The sequence below is a fragment of the Xylocopa sonorina genome, chromosome 3 (genome assembly GCF_050948175.1).
Source record: "Xylocopa sonorina isolate GNS202 chromosome 3, iyXylSono1_principal, whole genome shotgun sequence".
Classification (NCBI taxonomy): domain Eukaryota; kingdom Metazoa; phylum Arthropoda; class Insecta; order Hymenoptera; family Apidae; genus Xylocopa; species Xylocopa sonorina.
In genome coordinates, this window is record NC_135195.1 from 7,723,948 (window position 1) to 7,739,511 (window position 15,564).

At 45.9% G+C, this 15,564-nt stretch overlaps 2 protein-coding genes across 5 annotated transcripts in view; one reads left to right on the forward strand and one right to left on the reverse strand.

Annotated features, from left to right (window-relative positions):
• Positions 1 to 15,564, forward strand: part of LOC143422093 (RISC-loading complex subunit TARBP2) — a 373,185-nt gene that overhangs the window by 191,871 nt on the left and 165,750 nt on the right. The gene's annotated exons all lie outside the window — the stretch shown is intronic.
• The window catches only part of Fhos (Formin homology 2 domain containing), a 187,527-nt gene that overhangs the window by 75,799 nt on the left and 96,164 nt on the right, over positions 1 to 15,564 (reverse strand). Inside the window, exon 1 of one of the 4 annotated variants that reach the window (XM_076892439.1) lies at positions 2,207 to 2,345. The exons of the other annotated variants lie outside the window; for them this stretch is intronic. Coding sequence (XP_076748554.1) covers positions 2,207 to 2,220 — 14 coding nt within the window. The 5' untranslated portion in view covers positions 2,221 to 2,345. Of the gene's footprint in view, positions 1 to 2,206; positions 2,346 to 15,564 lie in introns of those variants that run through there. 4 annotated transcript variants of the gene reach the window in all.

Genomic DNA, 15,564 nt, shown 5'->3' on the forward strand with positions numbered 1-15,564 from the left:
AAGTCGAGGAACGGACGATGGCTGGCCCCGGGTGTCCTGGGATCGTGAACCGCGTTTCGACTCGCAGGGTTGACACAATGGGAACTTTCGTTTCGAGAGAGGCGTGCTCCTGGCGCCTTTGGTTGTTTGTACATTGGTGTTTCGTCTCCCCGTTGAAAGGTGAGTTGCTACGATGATTGACGCGTATTGTCGCCGGTGAGAGCGCGAGAGCTTTAAAAATCGATCGACCAAATGGTTTTTGAGAGAGTGCATCGTAACGTATGGTGCGCTCCGATTTTATGCGGAGGAATAATACTCTGTAGTCGATAGATATCGGAATGTTAACGACTACTCGATGTGTCGTTAAGATATCGTTAAGGCCAATTAAGGCAGAAGATGATTGAAGCAGAGTCGAATACAGTTGATTCACCTTAACGAGATTTTAACGATATTTTCGATACGGATTAAGTACATTGATAAGACCTGGGTAATTGTTAATTAGATTCGGAATTTTTAACGCTAAAGTTTTTTAGCATAAAAGTTTTTGCTGAAAGATAGGAATAAAGGCGTGTGGATATCTTTCGATAGCTACTGTTGTACGCGTCGACGACGAATTCAACGCGAACCGAACGGAAAAGCGATATATATGTAAGAAGCATTCACGCACGCAACAATTCTCTTCGAGCCAGTCAACTTTCCCCGACAGTTTCCGTCCGCAAGAAACAAAAAGACGCGACACAAAAGACTGCTCTCTAAATCAAAGCTGTCAACGCGCGCCTCGTATTATATCCGTCATATCGAGCGCAGCAAAATGATTGATCTGTTCTATGCAGGACGTATCGATCGTTCAGGCTGAAAGCCACGGAAACCAGGGCGGAGAACAAATTCGAAATCCGTCAGAAGTGATCGCGTCGCTACCCCAGTGAGAAGAATGCAGCCAGGATGTCGCCGGAATTAACTTCTCACGTACAAAAGGAGGAAAGTGCCATTTCACCCGCTACGATTTTCTGATCACCACCTCGATAAAACAGGACCAAGAACGCTGGTCCCGAGAATTCGATGAGTCTCGAATTAACTTTTCAAGGATAAACGGAGAAGAGTGCTACTTCACGTTATAATATTTTTATCTGATCAATAAAATGTCAAATTTTTGTAGAAGTTATTGAAACATCTTGAAAAGTCCTCGAAAAATCACATTTAACCACCCTAATTTAATTGGTCACCTTTTGTTTTCTTATCGAAAAAGGCGGAGCAAAACGATCGAACGACATCGAGAATTGAATGGAACCGGTCGATCGATCCTATCCGAGATACCCCCGGTATGACCATTCGCTCGTTCGTTCCAATTATTCAAATGCACCCCCTGCAACTCGTTGCACCTGTTGCATCGCAGATGTGCCCGTGTCGCGCGTCTAGCGCCATCGAACCGTTTCGCCTCGCGCGCCTTCCGAATAATTGCTGCGAACGCGCTCGAAAATATGGAAAGTCATTCGATGAATAACGTCGTTTCTTTCGTCGTCTCCCGTTCGTTGTAATACGCGATGCAGAAATGCGTGTTATTGCCACGCGTTTATCGTTGAAAAGTTCTGAATGCGAAATGGAAATAGACTCAAGTAACGACGGGAGAAGCAGCAGGTGTGTGTGCCAACTTTTAATGCAGGATGACAATGTCGGTTCGTTATTTTCGTGCGGTAAAAATTAATGAAGGAAACGGTACTGTTGCCGAGGTAGCCTGATATATTTCATAGTCGACTCCATGGGAATCTCGTTCGACGATTGGGTGGATATTTAGTGTTATCAGCTGTTTTCTTTGTTACGAAACTTCAAAGAAGCTCGGTTGGTACGGTTTCCCCGTTGGTTTACGACGTTGGGTAGAGTTTGATTTATGGATGCGAAGGTTATGTATAGCCGGGTAAAGATACGAGCAAAGTTCGAGCAAGTTCTCTTAACTTTTTTGAAGTAAAGTTGGATGAGTTATATAAGAAAATTCTAATATAAATGATATTACCTGCTACACTTCCTAAAGTAATTATTACATTGAATTCGATTCGTTTTAAATATCGTCAAATATCAACGTATTACCCATAGAATATGAAAAATTACTTGGTAACAACGCTGATCATCACGCTTCGACACGTAATTGCGAAATCCTGAAACCACCCTTCAGTCACCTTCGATACCAACAGACCAGAAACGTAGAACACGGCCAATAATAGAAAATAATTACCAGTAAGGTGGCATCCCGTGGTCCCAGTCTCATGTCCTCGAAGTAACCCAAAAAGTAAACAGTGCACTCGTTCGGACCACTGACACTGGCTCCAATCACAGCGGTACACTGTGCACAAATGTCGAGAACATCACCGTAGGGCAAACGAATTGCGAGGATCGAGACGAAACGAGCGAGGCGAAGAAAAACAGAAGAGTAAAGAGAAAACACCGGAGCACGATCACCGTCCTCGCGTAGGGAGAACACTCGCGACGTCCTCGAGGTCTAGGCAACGACTGACTGCTACCAAGATGGCCTGTTGCCGGCCTGGTCCCCGCGTTCGCCACAATAGAAACTGGTGGGAGATCAAAACGCTGACTGGTCGCTAATGCACGCGTATACACACACGCGCGTTGCACGCGAGCTCCTCGACGCTGCGTTCCTCCCTCGTGTGCACGCGTGTCGCTCCCCTGGCCGAGGAATGCACCGCAGCGGGGCCCGTTGCACGTGTGGGCCGCCGTTCGCGGAAAATCCACCTGGAGGAGGACGTACGCGGTGAACGAACGCCACTTGCCAAAAGCGTAAGTGGACACGCGGTTGCGTAACGGGTTAACGGTGTACACCGATGAATGAATAACACCAGCCATAACGAACCGCTAATGAATCGATTCGCAGTATATTATCAGCCGATTGTACGCCTTGGGAATATTACGTGGGTGCCTTCGCGATGAACTTCTATTCTGGATTAAACTATTCAACAAGTAAACGTAATTTTATTATTTCGTTATCCAGTCGTGTAATATTTTACTCGAATAAATGTATCCCAAGGTAGTACGAGTTTACGATGGATTCTCCTCGCCACGATGTTTTGCGTGGCAATTGGAGCGGCTGTATTTACGCTGAATTTCGTTATCTCCATTTGATAGATGCGAAGTATTGGTTCGTGAATAGGTGCCTTAGGCTGTTTATGTCTTCGGTTGGAAAGTGACATTGTGACGTCAAATTCCTCTACGGCTGTAGTCCTGAATACGATGTGTCTAGCGTTAGTGCAGTTTCGACGGTCGTAGCGGGCACACGTATCGCGAAATTTTGCACCACTCGTTTAAAAGCTTTAAGGCGAGTTTAGTTTTTAATTGATCATGATTAAATTGGTGGTAGAGGAAGTGTAAACAATAATTACGTATCGGGTGTGAATCCGGAATTAGCAGCGATGACCCACAAAATCCTGGCAACTCAAAATGCTCTGGTAAGTGTTTTGTATAATATCACACCAAACACCACTATAGAACTTGAACTTCGATAACTATCTTTTTCAAAATGTAAACACAGATCATATATCCAAATATAACACTTTCGTATGTTAATTCTTCTATAAATTCATTTATGCCCGAAATTGTCTCGAGTTGCAGCACCGTCCGACCGAAAAAGTCATCGAGCGCAAAGGGTTAAAATGTATGCAACGAAAATACAACGAACCCACGAGAGCTTCAAAGAGCTCGCTTCTCACCCCTCTGGTCGATTCGAAACAACACGTCGGAATAAAACGGGACCCGTTCCTATTTACTCGAAAAGGCATCGATCCGATCGCCGCGAAAAACACCCCCGTTCGGCTCACAAAGAAGAACGGTGACCAGCTCGACGAAGCCCTGTGTAATTGAAACAGTCCACGATGTCCGCGAGCCGCAAGTGTGCGGGTTCAACAAACGGCGAGAGAATTCAAAATATCGTAACCCTGTGTCCCCCGTGAATCGACGCTCGGATCGCGCCTCCAGCAGCCACCCTTGCTCGCGTTCGCCACCAATTCGAGCTGCATACTCGCGTATCACTGCCGGGTACTCGAAATAAGGGGTACACAATACAGCCTGGCAGCGTTTAATTTAGTTAACACGGATATGTGTGCGACTGGACACGCCCGGTCCGCAGTGTCGTCCACAGTAATTACGCGTGCAATTTCACTGCGAGACCCTTAGGGCGTGGGGTCGAGCGATCTCACGGCGCCAAACCAGCCGGCAATTTCGCTTTTCGAATCGAGAGCAGGTCGATGGCGATGATCGAGCACGATGCATCGGTCCGCGGTGTGTGTTTATGCGAGGCCGTGCGCGCTGCACGCGCGACCACCGTACGCAATTTATGATCGTCAAAAATTGATTCGATCGAACCGACCCAGTTTTTCGAGCCCCGTGAAACGCTTCGATGGAAATTGATCTTCCGCGTGAAGGGGGGAGGGAATTGCTCCGGTACTTCGTAATGGGGACGGTTCAGAGAGGATTTGCCGGTGGGCGAATTACACAGGGAGAAAATGTTATTTCGTTTAATGCGCGGTGTGCGTGTATATTTTTGCCGTCGCGATTCGAGTTCAGAGGAATTGCAGTTTTGTTCACTGGCCAGAGGTGGAGATTGGGCCTCGAATGTATAAATTGTGGAATACGTGATATATAAACTGGCACGCCTATTTGATAATGTTAATTTAATATCTGGGAGCAGTGAATGTCGAAATGAAACCGTACGAAAGATGTATCTGCGTTCCACTGAGCTGCATCGCGAGAAGGGGTAAACGTATTCGAACGGGTGATTTTCTCGAGCTATTTTCCGTTGCGTAAGTTGCGGTAATCTATGCTACACGCGCCAATTTAATCCTGCGCCGCTGATGACAGATATACGCCGCAAGAACTTGTGTTAGTTGATAGCGATACTTTACGCGCGACGGAGCAATTAATTCCTAACGAACCAATCAACTTTTTTCGAGAGAGAAAAAACGAAGAAGAGGAACGAAGGATATAATATTATCCCATGTCAAAAGTAGAAAAAAGAAATGTAGTACTAGTTTATCACGGCAGCTGGTCCGTTCGCTGATCACAATCGTTTAAAAAGGAATAGTTACGTCGAACAGAAAATAAAGACATCAAACGAATGAAAAAAAAATATAAATTTGTGTAACCAGTCGCAACCTATCAATGGCACAGAAAGCCTTTAAGGCGAGACCATTATTGCAACGTAAAATGGAAAACTTAGGAAAACTCGATAAAAATCTATTTGTTCCGCTACGTTTCCTTCTCGCAAACAGACGTGGCAAACAATCCTCGGCAAGATTAATAAACTCGGAAACTCCTTACAAGTTGTTAGCTCGGTCTCGTTCGATGGCGGACAATTCAGGATCGCAGAGGGGCGTTCTCTGGAAAAATCGATTCGCGACTGAAACATTGAGAAGTCTCGAAACCTTCGAGATATTCGACAACTGTGTAAAAAAAATTCATGTCATCCTGCAGACGTTACGAGGATGAAAAATCACATCCACCGTGTAACTACAAGCCCGCGTTGATTGAACGTGTTTCACTTTGGCGTAATCCTTTGCGAAGGATTTCGAGCAAGTAATTATATCAAGGAAACGCGCGTAGCACTCAACATTTCATACGGAAGCGAAATTGCACGGCGTTGAACCATCGTTAGATCTTGGTACACTGTTCTACAAATCGTGCGATTCAAAGGAAACTCATTAGCGTTTGGTTAACTTAAAAAGATTAGCTTCAACGGCGGCAGAAGCGCTTTTGACGAAAGCGTGTAGAAACGCAGGAAGAAACGATCGTATCCCATATCTGCCTCGCATTAAACGGAATCGCTTTTATTTTTCGAAACGAGACGCACTCTTTGCGTGCAATATCCGCCACGTATCAGCAACGCCTGCAGATGCACGCGTTGCCAACGGGTAGCTAACAATTAGCATGGCGCAGCGTCATTAATTACGAGGACTGATCGTAACGAACAACGATAGCGTACATATAATATGCAGCATTTACTGCAACTCCTTCCTCAATTTACAGCTGCCTGATAATTACATCCGTATTATTCGTGCGTACGCGCCTGGTCGCTGGTAAATCTTAGAAAACGAAGCGTTTAGGTTCAGTTTGCACCGACGCGGTAGTCGAGTTATCTCCAACTATTACTTCGCATCTCGTTTATAATCGAACAATGTATCGCGTTCAATTTACTTTGTATTATTTGAAATCTTGATTTCTAGACATTTTGTAAATCTCGCAGTCGATTTTCAATTCACTCGAGTCCGGAGCGAAGTCAAATTTTACGCGAGTTTACCGTCCATTAACGTGTCCCTATATAATTCGCACTCGCGTCGACCTGATTTATTTCACTGGAAACGCAGCGACGTTTTAACATATTCCACGTACCGGCATAAAATTGTGTTACATCGTAATTTCGTTATCGCTAATTTACTCGCGAATTCATGTTCCACTGTTAAAAGCTTACTTTGTACATTCCAGATAGGTACGCGCTGCTTCCATTCTCTTAATGATCTTAACGTACAGCATCACAAATGGTTTTAATGCTCAACGGAACACCTTTACCATCGACGTGGAAAAAAAATTAGACCCAGAGATGCTTCCGTGTTAAAAGTTCATCCCATTTCCTTAACGATCCTAACAACATAGACAACTGTTACTCGAACGAGGAGAAACCTGTCGAACTGTACACACATCGAACAAAATATAACCTCACCGAACATCTTACGAGACAAATTAAATGCAGATATCCTCGTTGAGGATATCACAAGGAATTGTCAAAGTAAGAAGGGATGGGCATAAAAATGAGGGTGCACTCGAACCTAATTACTACTGTTGAAGTCACTATCACCGACTAACGACCTCGAACAGGGCCTCCATAAATCACGCGGTCTATCTCTTCATTCGCCTGGCTGCAAGTGACATTAATTTCGCCCATGGTCCCAAGGAACGCTGTCCAAAGAGGAGGCTACCTGAAATCGTGTACCACCTTTCGACCGTGCCCCGTCCAAAAGCGAAATCGTTCGTGTTCGAACGACGAGCAGGTCCCCACGATTTTCTTCCCCGACCTTCGCGGGAAATGTCCTCCTTTCGCGCGGGACAAACGCTAAGATCCATTCACCATAGACGGGGCCCGGACGTCTGCGGATAAAGCAACTCGTTAATCTTCGGTCGCCGGGCAAGATGGCCGGCGATACGTATCTCGGAGTTTCTGTTGCAGACGGATGATTCGTCGAGGGTACAGTTATCGTGGTGACTCGCCGTGAGATTGAACGGGCAACAAAAGCGTCTGGCTAATGCCGAGTTTTAATGCGAGCTTCTAATGGGGGATTTCGAGTACAAAAAGGCTGCCCTATTAATCACCAGCGGCGATGTTAACGAGCACCGCTGAGCGTCGAGGCGCGAGACCAACGAACGGCTAGGTGTTGATCTGGAATCGCAAAATTCTGTTGTAATCAAATTCCATTTACAACGGATATTCGATAGTTGCATATGATGAGTTTGAAAGTGGTCGAGTTTATCGAGATAATTCGTGATAATCGACAGAAGTTCGATATTCTTCAGTTTTAAGATCGTAAGATCGCATCTTATTAAATATTAAACGATTTATATTTATTGGGTTTGGTAAAATTTTGCATTCAATATCCGTAGCAAAATACGATTCGCCAGACGGTAGTGTAGCTCTATTAAACACTTCTCTACCTTTTAACTTTTTTAATCCACCGTTTCCCACCAGGCTGCCAGCCATGGGAAGCTTCCACGTTTTTGATCTTATTCTGGACGCGGTCCAAGAGTCGGGTGCGTCTCTTCCCTTCATTGTTTTTGATAATTTACCGTTTCAACGTCGACGCCTAGCCATTCCTTTGTTCGCGAAAGGCGATTACACTTTAGAGCTTGTGTCAAACTTCTTTCGCGTTCTCTGGAAAAAAAAGGACGCCTGCCTCGCTGCCGTGCAACATAAAGCGCACGGTAACGAGCGGGTTGAAATTTACAGAGCTCGTTCTTTAGCGTTCTGGCTAGAATAGTACGCTGCAATAACGAACGAAGCGTTATGGGAATAAGGAAGTGCGAATGAATTTCACTTCCATCGATTGACACGTCCAATACGTTCGAAATATTAGTGCAGCGATTCGTAACCTCGACTCGACGTTAATTATCAATAAAACGAATTAACACCGAAACGAATGGCAATTTCATTTATTTGTTAACCGCTCGATCGAGTGTTTTGATCGTTCTGCTCTTTTAGAAAGCTGGCTAGAGAAGAGAAACCTCGATTTAAATGAATTACAAAACTCCAACGCGCCTCGAAGGGGATCTGTTACCAACAAGAGAACAACAGGATTTCCTCGAATCCGTGGCGAAAACAAAATCAATTTCTCGAATCGCTCTCGAGGAGTGACTCCAGGCAAAATCCGGAAAAAACGCACGGCTCTCCTCGATCTTTTTCTGGAAACGGACGCATACGCGGTGAATGCACTTGTTTCAGAAATTGATCTGCTCTTAAGACCTCGTGTTCGACAAGGTTTATGGCACGATTCAGCCGAAATACAGTGGTATCTGAGTTTAACATTTCAGGTTTATGGTTAGTAAGTCTTTGGCAACGCGAGGCGGATTATAACGAAAGAGAAATGCGAACGCGAGTTTACGGAAAGGAATTTTTAGAATTTCCATTGTACGCGTTTTAGAGAAGACCGTGAAAACATCGTTGAGAAAAAGCAACTTGTTCTCGAATGTTTAAAAAAACTCGCGATTCACGATCGATATTCTTGCTCGATGCAGCAATTATTTCCTTTTCGCCAGCAAATGTGAAACCGAATTCGATAAGAAAGTCCGTATCCTCGTTGAGGCTTTCATCGAGCGAGTTCCTCGCCCAGCACCGGTTCCGAATAACTATCGGTAGCAATACCAGGAACAGAAAATTTCGCTGGGAAATTACAAGTCTCTATCTCCACTTAATAAACCGTTGATCGATTATATGGCAATTATCCGTGTAGCTACCATGATTACCGTCCAAAGCCACTCCATTATCGGTACACTGAAGCCTGTTTTTCGGCGAAACGTCAGCCGAGGAGACGCGTCGAACCGGAAATTAATCGACGCCGTTACGCACCACCGGTAACTAATACAGCGACAATTAATCACGTGGCAGCTGTAATCCCTGGTATCGATATGCTGGTGCTCTGCTCGGTTCCATAAATTACTCTCGTTGTATCCCGCGTCTTTCCTCCCGATATGGGACGCAATGGAACTTCGATCGAAATCAACGCGCCCTTTGTCTGGGCTCCTCCTTTCGATCGAGCCAACCAACTTGTTAACATTTAATCTCGCCAACGAGAGAGAGAGAGAGAGGGAGAGAGAGAAAATTCAATATCCATTTGGGACAAATATATAAAAGTGGATATAAATCGCGGACTTTGAAATGTTTCAGGACTGGAAATGTTAACGGTGAGTTGTTAATAAGAGGCGGAAGAGGGACGGAGATCGTGGAAGCGAGACCTCTGAGCTGAACGCGCGAACCTTGCCAATATTTCTTTTTCTTCCCCCGTTCCTGATCTCCGCTATTTTTCACCAGGCTCCGAGGTACGTTCGAGTAACTGCGTTGTCGGGACGGCAGACTCGTGGCTGGTAATATGCTTGTTTTCAGAGGGAAACGAGAACCGGAGGAAGAAATATACGAGGGGATTGGAGCTCGGGTGAACCGAGTAAGGACTTGCTGATTCTGAGGGACGTTTCGTCGGTTAATATTTCAGGAGGCATCATTTCGGGACTTTAAATATTTCGCTGCTCTACGATGGACAAAACAAAGGTCTGTCTACCAAGAAGAGGATGCCACTCGACGAGGAGTCTCTTTTAAACCCTAGACACACCAAAATACGTACATCCATAAGCAAACACAGTCGCAATTAACGGGTTGGCTCTCAAGCACATTCTCTGCGATCTTTCCCAGAATTCTTGTCCTAAGTTTACAGTTACCGTTTTCAGGAACAATGTAATACTTCTACGCGGCGTTACGTCTGGGTCAAGGATGTTCCAAAGGTAATTCTCAACTGGTACCAACGGATCGTTTGGAATTTACGAGAAGAGGTCACGGTAGCGAGGTCGCTAACTTCCTCTTAGGAATTTACACCGAAACTGGGAAGGCACACGCCTGAATATTGGGAAAAAGCCACGTCTGAACGTCCACTAATCACGCGATACATAAAATATCCATTAAAAATTAATGTCGTTTCGAGAATCGTTGGAATCTCCACTCGCTGATCAATCTGAATCGAGAACTCCTTCCTTTCTCTTTAACGTTCCTCTTCCACAGGCGATTTTACACGTTCAAAATCGAGCCAAGCTAGGAGCTAATTCTCAGCTGTCCACGGGACGACGCGTCACGCGCCTCGCTCGTTCTTCCTTCCGGTGTCAACGCATTCACGGTGCAGACACGTGGCGGGGGTGTGAAAAGGTGACGGCTGAGAGCTCGATGGGAACACGTGTTCCGGATGCGACGCCATTAACTCGAGCAGCTGGCCCCGCGATCTGCGCCGACCTATTCACCGGACACTTCTTTTTCATCGAAAGAAATTCACCGTCTCTGAATCGTCGACGCGATTAGAAAGCCAGAGTATCGAGACGGGGAGGGCAAGAAGATGCTCGTCGGAAAGCAACTTGTTGAACGTGGAATCGAGACGCGTCGGAAGCGCTGACGGAAGCAGACTGTTAAATTTGCGTTCGAATTGTGTGTGCGTCGACGATATAAATTGATCCTTTTCCTTCCCGCGACGGGAATGAAAAATGCAATTCCCGATGCACGAGAGAACCGACGCAGACATTTCCCCGGGAAATCTCGACGAACTGTGTATAAAAGCAGTCTCTGTCGCGCGATCTGCAAATGTTTCGCAAGTCTACCAGTTTCTAAATAAAATTATCGATCGATGCTACGTTTGTATATAAGCTACGCGAATAACTGGAACGATGAGAGGAATCGAAAAGGTCGGTAGGAGCGGTTACGTTACCACGAAATGTAACAGAAAATAAATCGAGCACCGCGATGCGTCGCGGCCTTAACCCGTTTTTCGACGACAAGCTCAACCGGAATTGAGCCGCGTTAAAAACGGGTTCCACCCGTTGGGAACGGGATTCCCGCGTGGTGTTCCGCGCGGGGTGCCCGATTCAAGGGTTAACCTTGCGAGCTTCCTTTTAATCGGCACCGCTCTCCTTCGCCGCCACGTTTTTCCGCCGACAGAACACCGAAATCGTTTTAGCACCAGTCGAAACAACTTAACTGGCCCGTAAATGTGTTTGGTTTACGCGTTAGGACAGGACCCGGTTCCTTTCACCGGAGCAACGGGAATTCCGTTCGCGTGGACGGTACAAGGGGAACGGCGTCCGTAATATTCCCCTCGATTACGCCATTCGATGGTTAACCGAATAGCTCGATTCTTTAATCACCCTCGAGTGTCGATGATCTCGTTCGATCCGATAACCATCGCCCGTTATTCTGCTTTCAAACGTATCCTCTTTTCTGAACGAATTTAGAGATCGACGAACGAGTAACGATCGTAAGTTCGACACGCTTGATCAGTTGAAAAGTGTCCAGAGTTCGATCGAGTTCGCGTTTCGATTCTATTTGCAACGATTTGCTTAGGAAGTTCTTTCTCGAGGAAAAATGAAGCTCTGAACCGGCGACGTTTACGACGAGCTTCCGGCGGATTTCACGTTAATAACAACCGTGCCTGCTCGCAATCGCGTCGCAGATAAAGTAACTTAATATGCAAATGAATAAACTGCACGCACTTAATTTCCGTTGGACCGATTTCTGGGTGAATTACCATTAGTTGGGCTGGATTATTTGCGGCAATAACGGTCGCGCGATCTAAACGATCGAAATCGCCGTCCTGAAACTTTCCATTTGCGCTGATCCTCTCTCTCTCTCTCTCTCTCTCTCTGCTCTGCTCGCTTTTGAAATATACGGTAATGCTAGGGTTAATGATGTTGATGCATAAAATTATAATACGTAACCGAATGGCAGATCCAAATGGAAACTTGCTACCGATATACACATAGGTACGTGTAATTAGAAGATACGTTAATAATCGGAAGCGTATCCGCGTCAACGTTCAATTTCGATCTTTGCTACAGCATTATCGTGGCTGCGTTGGTTGAAATTAAAATTTTTTATCTTCTCGCCTCCGCGAGAACGTTTCGAATTATTCGGAACTGACGTGCCGCGCGCGAAAACATCGGGGAAAAAGATTCGTCGGTTCGGTACGGGTTACGAGTTCCGCGGAACACCGTGAGAGAAAACAGAAGTCGAATGGCTTCTTTCAAATCAGGAGAGAACAAGGGAATTCGAATAATTGCAGAAACACGAGAGCCAAGGATCGCGAAAGAAGTTCGATCGCTGTTGGAACAAATTAAAGCCGTGGCTACGAGGAAATCGTGGAATTCCGTGAAAACGGTGACTCGAAAAAAACAAGAAAGCTGTGCGTGTGATAAATCTAAAAGCAAGAAGCTAATTAAATACTTAACGAAGAGTTTCATTAGCAGACGGAAATGTTCACATTATGATAATTAAAAGTTGCCGGATTTCGAAATTAAAATATTAGCTCGTTAAATATCCGCTTAGATAATCTTATCGTTAGACTTTGTTGCAAGAAATGATTCTTTTAAGTAGCAATTGGTATACAAAGCTTATCCAATTTATGCTACGAACACTGTATCAAGAAATATATACGTTCAGTTATCGAAGATCTTCTATTCAGAGGATGTTTAAACACCTAGTGCGAATACTTCATCCAATGAATCACCATACAAACCTATTCTAAAGATAGAAATTATCTCGCGCAATATCTATAATTTCAAGACTACAAGTTAAACAAAAGAGAAAAAGTACAAACACAGAATTTCCTCGATATTAGCAATTTAAACGACCAGGTCGTCTACGCATCGTTCCACCCTGCGAAGTAACGACCGCTCCAAACGGAAACGCCGAACAAGAGGAAGAACAGGGAAGAAAACGAAAGCGGAAAAGACGCGTGCACCATCTATTTTCCGCTTCCAATCTATCCGACCGACGCTCGCAGCCCGGGACGTGCACCTAAACGGTGAAAAGAAAATGAAGCCACCGAGGGATCCTGACAGCGCGAGGTCCGAAGGGTACTGGCGCCACGTGAAACCAGTTTAACACCGCGGCGCGCGTACGAGTCTGAGGGCGTCGCGGATGAAAAGCAGTCGGACACCAGGCCCCCCAGGAAATATATTTTCGCGTTCCGCCGAGGTCGACGTCGTTTTTAGCGGCGCCTCATCCAGCTCTGGCCGCGTATGAATATTTTCCCAAGGAGACGAGCCGAGAGGCGAGCGACGGCCCCGAGTGGATCGCCTCTAGAATGAATTTCGCGTGCTCGCAGTCGTTCCGCGGCGATCCTCCGCAGTCCCAGCTTCCCTCTGCACGCGCCTAGCCACCCTAGCTCCTTGTTTCCGCCCTCTCGAGCATCGGAACTGGAGCGAATAGACGGAGAAGCTGGAGAATTTTATACGTGAGTATACTCTGTTATTTTTTTCTTTTAAGGGATGTTTGTATAATTCGTGGAGAATTTTGTGTTCGCAAGAATGCACTGCTTTTTATACGCTACGAATGATTTCGAACGGGTTAAATATTGTACGACCCATCGATTTTCTGATCGAACGTGTATAATTCTGCTAACTGATTTCGGTAATGTTACTCAGAAACGTGGTAACGAGTGAAAACATTATCCAGCGCGTACAAAGGTGTTTCTCAGCGTAATTTGGCACGGTACGCCCTCTTTCACGGCGATCAACATCGTTTCTACCGGCAATCGCGATGTACTCGGTCTTTTCCTTTTTTCTTTTGTCTTTATTCGACGCCTCACGGAATTCAGATATTTCCAGCTATTTTTTTGTGTTCCTCGCCGCGCGCTGTGAAATTAAGCGTACGATCGCGGTGGTTGAAACGATTAGAATGCATCGCTGCCCGTAAATCAGAGCGATTTTTATCGGACAGTTTCCACCGGGAGCGCAGATAAGGGAACGGCGGCGCGTATCGTGGCAACAATTGAAACGTGTCAGATGATAAATCATCCACGCTTCTGGTTTTTCGACTTATCGCGCGAAAGAACACGGTGTTGCGAGGAGAGGCGTGACACGAACGTGCACGCAGCAGGAAGGCATACATTTCGCCGGCTGCCGTGGCCGTATCAGAGTAAATTCGTGGCAATCTTATCGGCCTCGCTTTGTGTATGCACCTACCCTCAGGCTGCATTACCGTTGCTACGTTAACTTCATTAGCGCAATCAATCTGAAAACGCGAGGTTACATTTATTTTCATCTACCTCGATGTCGGATTAATTCGCGAAGAACACTTCCGATTCTCTGTTTATCGCAACCTTCGATTTGTCTTTAACCCTTTCTGCGATCGAATTATCGTGAGTGGAATCGATAATTTAATTAATATCGCTTTCTAATTCACCCATACCCTAACAATTTCGAAACGCATTCGTAAAAATGGAAGCGAAAGAAAGTCACGAGCCCAAGAAAGGGGGTGCCTGCGCGTAAAATCGAGTTCCCGTGTCAAGAGAAGTGCTGGCTGGACGGAAAATCATAAAATCGGTGGTCCGTTAAATCTCACGAAAAATCGTTTCTCTGCCAATTTTCAAAATTACATCCATACCTCTGGAGTCTCGTTTGGTGCGTTCAATCGATACGCTGTCCTCGCTCGGCGACCACCAGCAAACTCTCCAACCAGATCACCGCGAACTTCGAATTCGCCTTCGAAACGCTCGGGGAACGCATGGCAATTACCGTGCTACAGCCTTTTCCCATTTTCGCGGTACAATTCGGGGGACGCGATACACGCGAGCCGCCGCGAAAGTCGATTAGTCGCGGCGGACGTATATCGACTATCGATGGAAAATAATTATCGTGCCTCTACGCCGTCAGACGTTAATGGTAGCAGCTTTATTGTCAACGGCGTAATCGAGGACAGGAGTTAAAGCGTAGAAGAGACTCCTCGCGACGCTGTAGGAACCAACCTGTGTCGTTTCGCGACGATAGGAATTAAATGGGATACAGAGATACGCCTGGACAGCTCGTCGATGGATCGTGACGGAAACGAGTCGATTAACTTTATGATAGCGTCAACGGGACCGATGTTATTTCGCGTGGCGGTACAGCCGGTGGATTGTCGGTGTTCCATTTTCGACGAGTTTGATTGCGAACCGTATTGTTTACCGCGATGTACCATTCCCTGGGATGGATCGGTTAGCCGACCTGGATCGTTTCTCTCGACTTCTCGTTTCTCGCTATTAAGATTCTCGGGTGAAATCTTCCCTGTACTTGCTAACGCAGGACGCGGACGTTTCGACGCTGGTGCGAGAGCGTTTCATTAACCAAGTCCTGGTTAATAATCCCAGCAACGGATCGCAGAAACAATTTCGAACGATTTATATACGGTAGGTACACGAGGCACGAGGGCCGTCCGTTGAAAACAGATTTATAGACGATCCCGGTTTGTCGATCTTTCTGTCGACGATCCCAAGGAGAAGGCAACTCCTGTCTAGTCGTAAATAACCCGCTAGCGTG